This window comes from Musca autumnalis, unplaced genomic scaffold, assembly GCF_047663935.1.
Source record: "Musca autumnalis isolate F117 unplaced genomic scaffold, ASM4766393v1 scaffold_2, whole genome shotgun sequence".
NCBI lineage: Eukaryota > Metazoa > Arthropoda > Insecta > Diptera > Muscidae > Musca > Musca autumnalis.
The window spans coordinates 233186272-233202265 of NW_027411755.1; the positions used below are offsets into that span (position 1 = coordinate 233186272).

General features: G+C 34.7%; 1 protein-coding gene across 1 annotated transcript in view; it reads left to right on the forward strand.

The window, feature by feature from the left end:
• Positions 1 to 15994, forward strand: part of CadN2 (Cadherin-N2) — a 421364-nt gene that overhangs the window by 288119 nt on the left and 117251 nt on the right. The window contains exon 6 of the mRNA XM_073971018.1: positions 12402 to 12539. Within this exon, the coding sequence (XP_073827119.1) occupies positions 12402 to 12539 (138 nt within the window). The remainder of the gene's footprint in view (positions 1 to 12401; positions 12540 to 15994) is intronic.

Here is a 15994-nt window from a genome sequence, read left to right on the forward strand (position 1 = left end):
AAAAATAACACAGTTTGATTAGTTTGAAACAAACAAATTGCATTAAGATTGACAACCAGTGCACACATAAACAACGAAACATTGGATATGAATGTTTCTAGCCGACTGACAAATCTCATTCAATTTGCACGAATTTATATCATATCAAGCTGATTGATATGAATTTAATTTATGTTTTCGTTTTTTTTTTTTTTTTGAGAAATGAATTTACAGAAAACTTGATAGCAAAAGGGGTAATGCTCGAGCATTGATGATAGCTGATGGTGAACACAATTTCATTATCGTCACGTTTTCTGGTTTCAGTTGCCAAACAGCAACAAAATTATCTTCTGAAAAATTGTATTCAAACTTAATAATTTAATTGTGAATTGGGGATAAATTTCAGAAAAATTCCAATTGTTTATAAATGAACTGAAAATGAAATAGCCGGCAGTGTTTCTCTAGTTGATTTGAAAGAGAAGTCAATTAGGACAAATCATCCATGTTAAACAAAACTGCTTAAAAATGCATCTAAAAAAAATGCTCTGTTCTGTCCACAAAAGGGACTAAAAATAAAATTAAATTTTTTTGATCCAATTCTATTCCACTTCAGTGTCACAATGCTTGTCTAAAAATCCACTGACCCATTTACTAACAAAGGCATGCATTTGCAAGTGTGGTTTTTGTTTATGTAATTTTGAATAAATAATAAATACAAAAATCCCAAATTGTGATTATTTTTATGATTATTTAAAGCAATTTTGCACTTTTACATCAAACCAACCAGGACACAGAGAATTATTCAAATGTCCCTTCCAAAACAAAAAAAAAAGGAATTTTTAAAAAGGTAAAACATGGTTTAACGCCTGAATTGTTATGAATTTATAAATGGTTGTTCACAACAATTGCCTATGAACAAAAACAATAACATCAAACAAGTACACACATACATACATACCATACACATACAAAAAAACTTCAAATGCTTATATATATGTATGTATGCACTTATGTAAATTCATAAAACTATATAAAAGGACAATCAGGACAACAAAAAATTCCACAACCACTTTCACACACATGAACACACACACAAACATAAATAAAAAAGCAAACAACATAAACACTGGGCCATAGACAAAAGTTTCTCTTTTTTTTTTGAGACCACTACACACAGGACCACTTAAATAATTTAACAATACACTTGAAATAGTGCATATGTAGTTGCATATTTTCTGTTGTTGTTGTTGTTTTTCCTGTTTTTGTTGAATGTAAAATACATAATAACTCACCAACACAAAGACCAAAAAAAAAACTGCTTTCACTATGTATTTTAAAATGCGGGTTAAGGCAAATAAACCATGTCTTTTGTTAATTTTCCTCTTTGCAATACAATTTTTCAGAACTTATTTTGCATATTTATTATTTTTTTTTTTTTTTTGCTGAATATGCTCATTTAAATAATAATTGCATTGGTCGATTTGAATAAAAGCAACAAAAAATCCATAAAAAGAAAAAAGAAACTGTTTAAGGCCACAACATTGTAGGGACAAAAAGTCTAGCCAGTCCATTGTAAATAGTCCAAAGATATTTGTATTTGCGGTTTTACATTAATATCCACAATAATCTCTGCGGACTTTATTCTATTCTATTTCGTAATATTGCAAAAAGTCCATATCTTAGAACAAAAGAAAGGTTATATCCAAGGTAGGAAAAATTGCATTCAAAGCAAAAACAAATTGGAAATATGCTATTATCTTACAAATAAAAACGGCGTTAAGGACGGCCGGTCCGAACTTGTTATACCCTCCACCATGAAGTGTATTGAAGTAAATAGGAAAAATTAAATAACTTTAGTTTAGCTTCTTTTCTTCCTTCACGTTAAGTCTAATTCCTTGGAGGAGTAGGATATCTTATCAGATGAAAACTAATTTATATTGATAATTTTCTGCGTAGAGCTTTAAAAAAGTATCAGTCAGCTTTGCCGACAGATATATGGTAATATTCAAAAATGTTTTACAATCGTTGAAGTTGAGGTTCACAATTTAATAAGTCGCGAACTTTCAATATATTTTATATAATATGAATATATTTATATTAATTGAAGTGTTTTAGCCGGGGTCTCAATATAGACCATAATAAATAAATTACGTGGAAGCTGTGTTGGTGGTAATATTAAAAAAAATGCGTAAAAATGTGTTGAAGTTAGCACGTTTTGTTGTGTTTTTTCTTGGTTTCTGGTTAAACCAGGGAAAATTCAGACATAAGCTCAAAGAAAGAATTGAAGAATATCTCTTGGGCAACATGGTTCTATATTTTGGCTTCAAAATTTACAACTGTGACTCAGGTACTCTTGAACTCCGCATGATTTTAGTTTTTTTCCGCGCCAGATTTAATGAGCCCTACAGCGATCGAATCCATCCACTAAAACCGCTGATATATATACCCTGAAAATAGGAAAATAAGCAAAACTTTATTTTGACTATTCCGCATACTAAACCGCGATTTCCCTTAAAATTTTTTACATTAATGGAATCCTTTATACGCGATTATAATATTTGTCCAAAAGGTGTGTCATAAATTACAGAGATTCGTGAGTAATATTTGTATTTAACCAAAAATAGAATCAAGTATCACATCCGCGGTTCTTGACGAATCTGTGTAAAATTTGTCTTATTGACGTATTTTTAACAGGGGGTCACTGAAATCGGATGCGCCTTATAATCATATGAACATCGCGTTATTTTTACCCACAGGAAGCATTGTGGCGTAGTAATATGCAACTGATGGCACACTTTGGTCGCTGAATGAAATATGGAAAAATGCAAACATATTGACAGAAGTGCACTCGCTCTATGCGAAAAGCACATGCGCCTCAACTGATTTTAACTATTTCGCGCGTTATACGGCTTTTAACTTTTATGTTTTTTTCTTTGATTGTAATATCAATATCATTATTTATTTCCTAATTCTATTGCTTATCACACTAAGCAAATATACTTTCACGATGATAAACTGTTTTCCTTGAAGAGGTTTTAGCAAAATAATTCAGGTTTTGTTTGGAAATTTAGCGAAATAGTAGAATAACTCCCAAAAAATGTTCTCAAACCAAAAAATATATTCTTGAAATAATGTTCCAACCAGGGTTTCGGAGTCGAGCTATTTTTGGCTCGACTCCGACTCCAGACGAGTTTTTTTCACGACTCCGGCTCCGACTCCGACTCCGGCTCGACTCCGAGGGTAAAATCCTATACCACTAAAAATGAATAAAATTTGCACAACTTGTTAACTTTTTCCTATATTTTGGCCTATATAGGCTAAATTGTTAGTTTTTCCTTACAATTCATTATAAAAGACATTCGTTCGAATACATTCGAACATATCAATATTGTTTCTGCCGAATCTTACATTGAAAAATAGCAAAGTTAAAACGTTTTTGTCGGTTATCCTTTTTTGCACGAGTATATTCTGGACGGAATTCTTCCGCGTCAGATATCGTTAAGCTTTCAAAATAAGTGAAAATGAAGGATCAATACAAATCATAAGGACTACATGCAAACCAATTATAGACAATTCATGACCGAGTTTCAAACTGGATGTAAGCCAACATTTTAGTGTGCTTAGCCTCAAAAGGAGACACCCAGTTGTAAAGCTCAATAACAGTAATTTTTCTTGATTTTTTTCCGAGAAAACTACGTAACTTTCTGGCAGTTTTGTTTTCTTCATCTGAAAGAGAAAAATATTACGAAGTTTTGAGGCCGTCTACGAAAGCATGTTTTTATTAAAGCATTGTGGGGTGCCAACTTTAGCTCGAAAACGAATAAACCAATTGTCATATATTTTTGTAGCCGATTTCGAGAAAAACACAGTTTATGCTGCAAACAAAATAAAATAAATTGTTCCAATCCAAAGCTCACACTAAGGCAATATTGTTTCGATCGGCTTAAAAATTTCACTACCTATTCTATGATATTTATACATTCTACTTTTTTCTGAAATTTATACACATTTTGAACATTGGTGTGGAAATATTTGAGATATAGTGTGTATTCTACCCAGCACGTAGGCAGATGGAAGTTTTCGGGAACTGAAAAATTAGCACCCGATGAGATTTCGTGCATGAAAATATTCTACAAAAATGTTGCTAGGACAAGAAATCGATATTGCCATGTGTTCTCTTCTTTATCACTTTTACCCGATCCTTTCTCATGAAAACTATGATTATATATTTCATTGAATTTCGTATGTGATTGTGTAGAAAACTCGGATACACATGAACTATATCGGTCCCTGGCGGACAGATCCGCTTATTTGAATGTCTACATCTAAAGCCCTCATCGAGTATATAGAAAGATGACATCTCATCTAAAAATGATGAAACAATGTCTCCAAATTGAGATATAAAGCTATTTTCTCAATGATGGATGGGGGTCAATGAAAAAATTCATTATGTCATAAGTCAGAAATTTCAGCTATGGGATCCTTTGGGGTTCTCAATTGGGGCTTTCATTCCGAAAAGGAATTTTTTCCACTTCAGATCTTGAATTCCATTTTGTGCCACAGGGTATTCAGTAAGATTTCCCATAGAGACCACACTGCCTTTAATAGAAGACAAGGATGACTTCTCATAAAACACTGGATGAGAATACCAATAGCCCTTTGTGAGACTTCTGACGAAAGAGGTTACAGGTCCAATCTTAATTCCATTGTCATGGAGCATTACTTTTGTTTGCAAAAATGTAAAGAATCAATTGGATCAACAAAATAGGGATGAATAGACTACACTTCAGAGGATAATAAATATCCTGTGAATCGTCCCTTAACTTAGTATAATATACCGTTTGCATATATGTTTTCTTATACATTTCTTTTAAAATAAAAAATTATTTAAAAAAACAATGTTCTTGTTCCAAAGTGTATGTTATACTTCTATAAGGTGGAAAAAATTTTGCCCGGAGTCGGAGTCGAGTTATTTTTTTCGACTCAGACTCCGACTCCAGCAAAATTGCTCGACTCCGACTCGTAGACTCCGACTCCGACTCCGAAACCCTGGTTCCAACAATAAACTTTTGTCTTTTGTTGTAGCTGCAATATGCAATTTAAAATCTTAATCTATAAAATTTTGGACTCACATTTTTCAGGACATTGTCTAGATTCTGTACGTATTTTTAATTTATTTTTTAGAGAGGTTTGTGGACTCTGAGATAGAATAAATAAAATTTATTCCAAGATTCCTTCATTATTTGTTGGTTTTCCGCGAAAATGAAAATAAATTTAGCAAATATTTAGGCGTCTACGGATAGATATTAAATGTTGTTACCGATTTATATATTCATTTTGGTATTACAACACAAAGGGAATTTTAAATATTTTTTCTTTATAAGGGAATAAAACCCCCCATAACTTTTGGGCGCAGCATCTAATTTTGTGAACGCGAACAGATTTTAAACCACGATCTTATTCTTAACCCATGTACCAAAAATCGTGAATGTGCTTGTAAATTTTTTTTAATTTTTTCTGGATGGAATTATAAAGGAAATTTGAAATTTACCATATACTTCATTGGGTCTCCGACGAATACATGAAGGGTACTATGGTGGAGGGTATAAATATGATAAATAGAGTTATTTTTATAAAGTTGTCGTAGCGGATGAAAGACACCAAGCAACAGCCCTGACAGGCTTTAACATGTCAAAGCACATGACTTCTCTTAGTCCCTCTTTCATCTCAAGTGGACATTGAGGGGCTACATTTAAGTCTCGTGAAAGGTAGAGAGTTAATATGTGCCGCGCCTTTACGAGTAAGTACGATAAAAACTTGGGTTGGGTGTGGTGCTAGTAACCCAATGACAAAGAAAATGAAAACAAGTAAAAAAGCGTTAACTTCGCGGACCGAACTTTTTATACCCTCCACCATAAAAAATTCTGAACTAAAGCGGAATAATTATATTCTATCCTGTCCGCAATTTTAGGCGGAGATATTTTGTGACCACTGATACCTAAATAAGGTAAAACAAGCAAGAGAGTATCAGCCGGCTTTGTCGACATAGATATACCCTCAGTCTATGTGAATTAAAACTTTCATCTACGGACAGATCGAATGTATTTAGTTATTTTTTTCAGAATTTTGTGGCTCTTTTTGGACATTTTAACTTGCCGACAAAAATGTAGATTAGGATTAACGTTCAAAAGTGTTACGGTGGAGGTACTTGAAGGAATGGGCCGACATATTCCATTATTGAAGTGGATATTATTTTGGGAGTCATATCTTTTCAATAGATATCGCGCCCACTAGTCATTTCAGTGGGTCATAGTGTAACTTTTGGACCAGTATGCCAGGAAGCCTGGACTTGTCTACAGAAAACATAATATCGCTGTAAACAAAGCATCTTCGAATAGACCCTAAACTGTACTTAGACACAAATGTTGCATTTTTGTGGGGGAGGTAACCTAAGCAGAGGACCGATATGGACCATTTTAGAAGTTAAATAAAATTTGGACAACATATTAGTAGATCCAAAGTTTTGATCAAATTGGTTGCCCGTTCAAGAGATATCGTGCATACGATTTTAGTGACATTGGGGGGAAGTACCGGAAGTTGTGGACCGGTATTGCCCATCTTCGAACAGAAACTAAGTTTGGACAAAATATGACGACCAAATTGGTTGATCAGTTCGAGAATTATCGTGCTCCCCAGCCACTACATATGGTGCAATAGGGGTTTTTTCATCTTTCGGTCTGTTTTCTCAAGAAGTATAGACTTGCTCCGTCGTAATTGAGGTAGCGAATGAATGTCGCTTCAACAAAAATCAAAGTAATTCGAGAGCAGGTCTCAAAGTGAACTTTTCCGAAATTTAGTGTGGGAGGTACCCGCAGCAGTGGACAAATATATTCCATATTCGAACCTGAACTATATCTGGTTGATATATAAGGATGTGTAAAGTATGAATCAAATCGGTCATTCCCTTCAAGAGTAATCGTGTGAACATTTTTTCCGAAAAATTTTGAAGTTTTGTGGGAGAGGTACCTGGAGGAGTAGACCGATATGGGTTATCATAGAACATTTTCGAATTTTTGTGGGGGAGGTACCGGAAGGTGGGGACCGATATAACCCATCTTCGAACTTAAACTAAGCTTGGATAAAATATTACGAAAACCATATTTTGGACTGAATCGATTGATCCGTTCGAGAGTTATCGTGCGCTCCAACCAGCCAGACAGACGGACGGACATGGCTAAATCAACTCCAAATTGTCTGAAACGGATTTCGTCGAAACATACTTGGAGTCTAAAACCATTTTTTCGATAAGGCACATTTTGTCCGTATGAAAGTGAATATACCCTCGTTAGCAAAAATGCTGAGGGTATAAAAATAGCACAGATAAATATAATCATTCAATACTATGCCATTTTCCTTAAAATATGTTATGCTGGCTGGAGCGCACGATAACTCTCGAACGGATCAACCGATTCGGTCCAAAATTTGGATTTCGTAATATTTTGTCCAAACTTAGTTAAAGTTCGAAGATGGGTTATATCGGTCCACTCCTTCAGGTACCTCCCCCACAAAAGTCCGGAAATGTTCGCAAAATTTGTGCAATATGGACTCAATGGGGTACCTCCCACACAAAATTTCAGAAAAGTTCAGTTTAGGACCTGCTCTCAAGAAAATAGCCTGGAAGTTACAAAAAACCCTATGACACCGTGCGTGGTGGTTGGAGCGCAAGATTACTCTCGAACGGATCTGCCGATTGGGTCCAAAATTTGGCCTTAGTAATATTTTCTCCAACATAGTTTAAGTTCGAAGATAAGCCATATCGGTCCACCCTTTCAGGTACACCCCCCCCCCCCCCCCCTCACAAAAATTCTTTACACATCCTAATATATCTACCAGATATAGATCTAGTTCAAATATGGTCTACATTTGTCCACTACATCCGGTACTTCTCACACAAAATTTCAGATAAATTCACTTTAAGACCTGCTATCGAATCAGTTTATTTTTTGTTGCAACAACTTGCATTCGCTGCCTCAATTACGATGGTAAATGTTTTTTCAGGGGCAAGTCCATACTTCTTGAGAAAACAGCCCAAAGGTTGTAAAAACCGCCTATGGCATCATATGTAGTGGCTGGAGATCCACTTCCATAATTGTATATGTCGGTCCATTCCTTTAAGTATCTCCTCTGCAAAACTTTTGATTTTTAATTCTAATTAACATTTTTGTCGGTTCATACGCCCAAATTTTAAAAAACCCCCTAAATACATACGTTTTTTGGGAAAAAAAAAATTTTCAATATACACAGGCTGAGGGTATATCTCTGTCGGCAAAGCCGACTGATACTTTTTTACTTGTTATTATATTTGTTAAGAACACCCACCACATTTTAGAAGGTTACAGAATATCACCGTCAAAAGGTTCGTCTGAGTTCATTTTGTCCCAAGGTTTTTGTGATACCATAAATACACGAATTGTGTGAAAAGAGAGAATTTCCATTTTCCTTTTGTTTACATTTCGTTTGCTTAATCAAATTAATTTGAAGGTGTGATTTTACTTCCTGATAATGGAGTTTATAATTAATAATAGAAATGATGACAAAAGACCAACATTACTTTTCTATCCCGGATAATGGAGGTTCCCGAATAATCGATTCACGGATAATCGTGGTTCGACTGTATATACTTTATATGGTCGTAATTTATTAGTTCGATATGTTACAAACAGAAAAACCAACTTAATTTAGCCTCCATACTATGGTGGAGGGTATAAAAACTTCTCTAAAGTTGAAGTCCCCCGCTAACGTTGGACTGTACGTCCGGACTCTTTATAAAGTAGGTTCAGATTGAATAGTGGCGGATTTCCTTGGTAAGTACAAAGCTTATATTATCGCCACAATGACACCTAATGGTGGCGCACTGTTTTATAGCTGGCCTGCCATAAAGCATCAGTTCGGTTGCAGATTTGTAGTAAGTGGGAATTCAAAACATGTGGTCTGCACCTTCACCCCAGTGAATGAAAGAGTTGCTACAGATTAAAGATATATTTTAGAGTGCTTAGAAAAAACATATGACCATTGTACTGTACATTAGAAATAATAATTTATTTGGCCCGCCAGTCGGAAAATGCAGTAACCACAGTGAAACTTCTGACAATTATGAATGATGCTCATGGTAATAAGCAACACAAGATTTAAGTATCTCGATATTCATACGGGCAACTTGCTATCACAAAAAAAATTAAAAAATGGTGATTGATGGAAGGCATTCATGGAACAAAAAAAATTTAAAGAATGGTGATGGATGGAAGGAATTCATCGAACTTTTAGGATGTACGATCGTTCCTAGGAGCAAGCATCGACTTTGACCTCGAACTTGTTGCGATTAAACATTGTAAATAAAGTACGAACAGACACAATTGGACAATCGGTAAACCCCAATCTCAGCCACAACATTTTCCACTCAACTAGCTATTTCAGTGGGGAACGAAGACTAACTACCAAATGTCAGTCATTTCGATTGGATACTTCAAAATACCGAAAATCCGGAGGTACCGTTCTATGGAAGCTATATGAAGACATGGATCTTTACCGACAATATACCGAAAATTCGGATATATCGTTCTATGGGGGTACATCGAAACGTGGACGTATACAGACAAATTTCTGAAGGAAATTTTTGTAGCCCAGAAAAAGACTAATACCAAATTTCAGCCACTTCGGTGGAATAAAAAGGCTAAAACATTCAAAATGCCGAAAATCGGGCGGTCCCGTTCTATGGGAGATACATATATGAAGGCGTGGACCTATACTGACACATTTCATATGCGTTAAATACCCCAAATGGAGACCAAATACCAAATTTCAGCCATTTCGGTGGCCACAACCTTCGAAATACCGAAAATAGGAATTTACCGTTCTAAGGGGGCTATACTAAGGAGTGGACCTGTGCCGACAAGTTTCCGGGAGGAAAGTTCTATAGCCCCAACAGAGACTGAATGCCAAATATCAGCCATTTCTGAAAAATATTGAGGCCACAACCTTCAAAACAGCGAAAATCGGGATATAAGTGCTTTGGGGGCTACATAAAGGCATGAACCTATACCAACAAATTTCATATGGAAAGTTTAGTACCCCAAATGAAGGCCAAATACCAAATTTCAGCCATTTCGGTGGATTAATGTGGCCACAACCTTCAAAATACCGAAAATCGGGAGGAACCGTTCTATGGGGGTTATATATAGGCGTGGACCTATACCTACAAATTTCTGCGGGAATGTTTTATACCCCAACGAAGACTAAATATCATACTATATATGGTGCGTTATATGAGGCTATACCAAAACGTGGTGTTATATTAACAAACTTTGGTAGAAATGTTTTTTAGCCTCTGGAGACACAAAATAAAAAAATCGGTCGTAAAAATATCTTAAAAATTCTTTAAAACGACGACGCGTCACTCGTCACTTTGTATGGGGGCTATACGAAAACGTGGACCTAAATAGCCCGCTTTCAATACCAAAAGTCCTACGTGCATATACATAATAGGTTTTACAGAAATTTCATCCACCTACTTCAATCCGTTCGGACGCTAGAGTGATTTCCACAGAAGGACGGACGTGGCTTTATCGAAGTAGAATTGCACGCTGATCAAGAATATATATAGTTTGTGGGGTCTACAATGATTATTTCGAGTAGTTAGTTATGGTGGAGGGTATAAAAAAGAAGAAAAATAATGTTAGCCAACAAATGCTAGTTCGGATTAAGTACGCAGTTGAAGAGCAAACCCACATCTGGTGAAACAAAACACTAATACTACACGTGCTAATGTATGGTTTCGAAGCCTGGGTACTTGGCAAGCAGATGTGTTTGAGAAAAAAATTCTTCGAAAGATGTACGGGTCAATAAGCCTTGACTGTGAATATCAACGTCGTAAGGACCAAGAGCTGTATCTGTTCTACAAAGACATCGGCATAGTTAAAAATACATTTAAACATAAGTTCTATAAATACGGGCCATATCACGGTTGTGATGGAGAACACAAGTCGAAGACGAGATCGAAAAACACGATATTCCAAATTAGAAAGTAAAACAACAAACAGAGAGAATGGAAATCTTTTCATAGTTCGGCTTAAACGACAAATGTTCCCTTGAGGGCCAACTAAGTAATAGAGGACAATTTAGAGAAGCAACTATAATTTTACCTTTTATACGTGGGTTTTCACTCCTGCCCTTTTATTTACTTTATACCGAATAGAAAGGCGACTTTTGCATGTAGGCGTTAGTAAAAAAAATTGAAAATTATGAAACTTCTAGGAAAAAATGCTTAATACATTGCAATCGAACAAATTCTCTTAGAAATAATATTTCAATTGAAAATTCATTTTAATTCCCCACCAAAGCTTGTTGGAAATTAATTGCTTCTTGTGTTAACTGGTTTCTATGAAAATTAAAATAAAAAACAGCACCGTTAAATTAAAATAAAAACAATAAATTCAATTTTACAACTCCATGACTTGTGTTTTTTAACAAAATTTTTAGTGAAACAATGTAAATTTATTTTTCCCATCCATGTGGGAGTATTCTTACGATATATAAAAACACTCAATTTCGAATGAATTCATGCATTTGTGGTAATAAGTGAACGAACGAAATACAGTAATCACGATACACTTTATTCAGCTTAAGTGGAAGTGTGTTTTTTGACATTTGTTGTGTCTGTATGTGTACTCTTGTGGTTCTTCTGGTTTTATAGCCGTAAAAGTCAGTCATAAATTTTACTGAAAACAAGAGAAAATATTTGTTTTTTTAAACTTAAAAAAATTAACAAATATTTTACTGGTCTTTTCAATGAAAATAAAATGTTTTTTATTTGCCACACTACCACCAACACCACCAGCAACAACATCCGGTATGTGGATATAAATGTGAATATTAATGTAATTGTGACTGGCAATAAGCATGGATTAAGCATGCATACGGAGGAGGGAAAAAGTAAAAAAATAAAACGACGAAGAAATAAATGAAACGTATATTACCACATGTCGCTGTTGAAAGTCACACAAATATCACTGCAAAGTGTTCTCAAAAAAACAATGTTGACGATTGGTAAGGGCACACATGGCTTAAGTCCAACAAAAAAATTATATTTTGTAATATATTATGGAAAATATTTTATTAAATAAAATAGTGTACAAAAAGTAAATATTGCATTTTATTTTAAGCAAATAATATATTTTATATATTATTTATTATATTGAATTTAGTCCCTGTTTTTTTTCGTTACGAATGGAATTCGTTATCATATCTCCTCTCAGTTAAATGCTTGTGTCGCTGTGATTTATATTCAATGTTTTAATTAAAATGCATTATTGCCAAAAAGAGGTATGTTTTTCATTTCACATTTTTCCTTCTCTCCTCTTTTGCAGGTTACTGCCACCGATGGCGATGTAGATAGACCCATAAATATTGTATATTTTCTCACCGGTCAGGGTATTGATCCTGATAACACAGCAAATAGTAAATTTGATATAAATCGCACAACAGGCGATATTTTTGTACTAAAGGTAAGTGTAACTGAAAGAAAAAAGGAAAAAAATAATTGCAAATTTTAATTCTCAAATACCTGAAAATGGAATGCAGAGACTTAAAAAATATAAATGGAATCCAGGTTGTTTACACAACAACCTTTAACTACTCATTTGTTTTAAGAAAATTGTATGTTTGTATGTATAGTGGGCAAATAGTGTCAATAAAACAGCCTGCATATATTCGAAAATAAAGAAAGTTTTTTAAATATATGTATAGGTACAATATCTTTCGAGCTAAAAATGCTTTAAAACATTCTCTATGTTAATATCTACACTTCTAATTCAAATTTTTATAACAGCAGTCCCAATAAATATTTGAAAATGTTAAACATTTTTTATGCCCAGACAGGTGGTGGTATATTTAATTTTGTCTTTGTTCCATTTAATCTTGAATAGGTTAATGTAACGATTACTTCTATCAAAAACGAAATAATTTCTCAACATTAATATTTATGTTGACTGCATTAATATGTAGATATAGAGGGAATGTGAAATAAATGGTTGTGTTTTGTAATTATACCGTTTTCTCAAGAAACAGATTAAAATGTTGTAATCAAAACCACAGGAACTACTAGGTGTTGACAATTTTTGGTGGGGAAGTTTTTGGCCACTGGGAACCTAAAATGTCAATTAACTGGTAGTTTGGTAAAAAACTATTTAAAATCCTTCAAATACGGAACAACGGGAGGTACCGTTATACGGGGGACAACTGGGAGCCTCAAACGTCAACTTGCAGGTACTTCTGTCAAAAAAGGTAGCTAAAATCCTCAAAATACCGAAAATCGGGAGGTTCCGTTCTATGGGAGCTACATCAAAACATGGATCTATGTTGAAAATTTTTGATAGAGATGTTTTTTGACATCTTGTTACCTTCAACATCAAAGTACAGGTAGTTCGGTCAAAGAGTTTTGCTAAAATCCGCAAAATACCGAAAATAGGGAAGTGCCGTTTTATTGGGCTATATCAAAATATGGTCCTAAGTTAATATTACTGGTGGAGATATTCTGTTAGCTTTGGGAACCTTGAATGCAAAGCTGCAGGTAGTTCGGTCTAAGAAAAAAGAAAAAATCATCAAAATACCGAAAATAGGGAGGTTGACTAAGGGAGGTTGATATACTGAAACATGGACCTTTGTTAAACAGTTTTGGTGCAGATATTTTGTTTCCTTCGAATCTCAAGTGTCAAATTCCAGGTAGTACAGTAAAAAATTCCAAACCCCTCAAAATACCGAAAAGCAGGAGGTACCCTTATATAAGGGATATACCAAGGCATGGACCAATGTTGACAAATTTTGGTGAAGATATTTTGTGGTCTTTGGGAACCTCAAGCGTAAAATTCCAGGTAGTTCAGTCAAAAAATGTTGCAAAACCCCTAAAAATACCGAAAATCGGGAGGTACTGTTATGTGAGGGCCGCACCGAGGCATGGACCTATGTTGATAATTTTTGGTGGAGATATTTTGTGACGTCTGGGAACCTCAAACGTCAAATTACAGGTAGTTCGATCAAAAAAGGTAGCTAAAATCCTCAAAATACCGAAAATCGGGAGGTTCCGTTCTATGGGAGCTACATCAAAACATGGATCTATGTTGAAAATTTTTGATAGAGATGTTTTTTGACATCTTGTTCACTTCAACATCAAAGTACAGGTAGTTCGGTCAAAGAGTTTTGCTAAAATCCGCAAAATACCGAAAATAGGGAGGTGCCGTTTTATTGGGGCTATATCAAAATATGGTCCTAAGTTAATATTATCGGTCTAAGAAAAAAGAACAAATCATCAAAATACCGAAAATAGGGAGGTTGACTAAGGGAGGTTGATATACTGAAACATGGACCTTTGTTGAACAGTTTTGGTGGAGATATTTTGTTTCCTTCGAATCTCAAGTGCCAAATTCCAGGTAGTACAGTAAAAAAATTCCTCATTTACTCAAAGAGTGGCATAACTCAAAAAATGCGTTTTCTGAGATAGCAATTTCTATTTTTTCTGCGACTTCTACTTTATCTCGTGTCAAATTTTCGTGTTGATATCCCTAAAACTCTACGAGTTACAGCTCATTTTCTACGAGTTTAGCATTATACAACAAAAAAGTTTTTTCAATTTATGAAGCACTAAAACAATTCAAATCATGCTTGATCTAGCACAGAAATTTAGCAGTGATATCTGGCAAGCTGTTTACGAAATATGGTCCATGTAGTTATTTTAGTTTGTGTGTAATAATCTTTTTAAGTTGGGAAGTCAAATTTCAATCGTCAACTTAAAATCCGTTTTTCTCGAAACTCGATTTTTTGAAATGTGGCACTCTTTGAGTAAATGAGCGATATGTTGAAGATTTTTGATAGAGTAGTTTAGTGATAAGTAGTAGCCTCCAATCTTAAATTGCACGTACTTCTGTCAAAAAATAGTTAAAATCGTCAAAATACCGAAAATCGGTATGTACCGTTATAAGGGGCATATGCCAAAACGCGGTCCTATGTTGGCAATTTTTGTTGTAGAATTTTTGTAATCTGAGAACCTCACACGTATAATTACAGGTAGTTCGATAAAAAAAAATATTGTCAAAACCCTTAAAATACTGAAAACCGAGAAGTACCGTTATATGGGTGCTATACCGAAACATGGACCTATGTTGAACATTTTTGGAAGAGTAGTTTTCTGACAACTGGAAGCTTCAAATCAAAATTTTGCTAAACCCTCAAAATACCAAAAATCGGCAGGTACAGCTATACGGAGGCTATATCGAAACATTCGCCTGTGCTAAAAATTTTTAGTTTAAATAACGGGTAGTTAGGCCGAAAATTTTTGCTAAAATCCTTAAAACGTCAGGTAGTTCAGTCAAACAATTTTTCAAAAACCCTCAAAACACCGAAAATAGGTAGGTACCTTTATATTGGGGCTATACAGAAACATGAAGCTATGTTGACAAGTTTTGGTGGAGATATGTTGTGGCCTTTGGGAACCTCAAGCGTCAAATTCCAGGTAGTTCAGTCAAAAAATGTTGCTAAACCCCTCAAAATACCGAAAATCGGGATATGGGGATTATACCCAAGCATGGACCTATGTTGAAATTTTTTGTAAATTAAGGTAGTTCAACCAAAAAATTTAGCTGAAACCCTCAAACTACGAAAAATCGGAGATACAGTTATATGGGGGCTATACCGAGGCATGAATCTATGTTGAACATTTTTGGTGGAGATATTTTGTGACCTCTGGGAACTTCAAATGTTAAATTGCAGGTAGTTTGGCAAAAAAAAATACCGAAATAAGAAAATACTCAAAATACCAAAAATCAGGTGATTATATGGGGTTATACCAAAACGGGGGTCGACATAACCCATTTTCGAAATTGACTTGCCTATGGAGAAAATACACTCGGGTGTAAAAACATAGCGTTCTAGCTCAATTATTGCGGACGCTAGAGTGATTACAACGGAC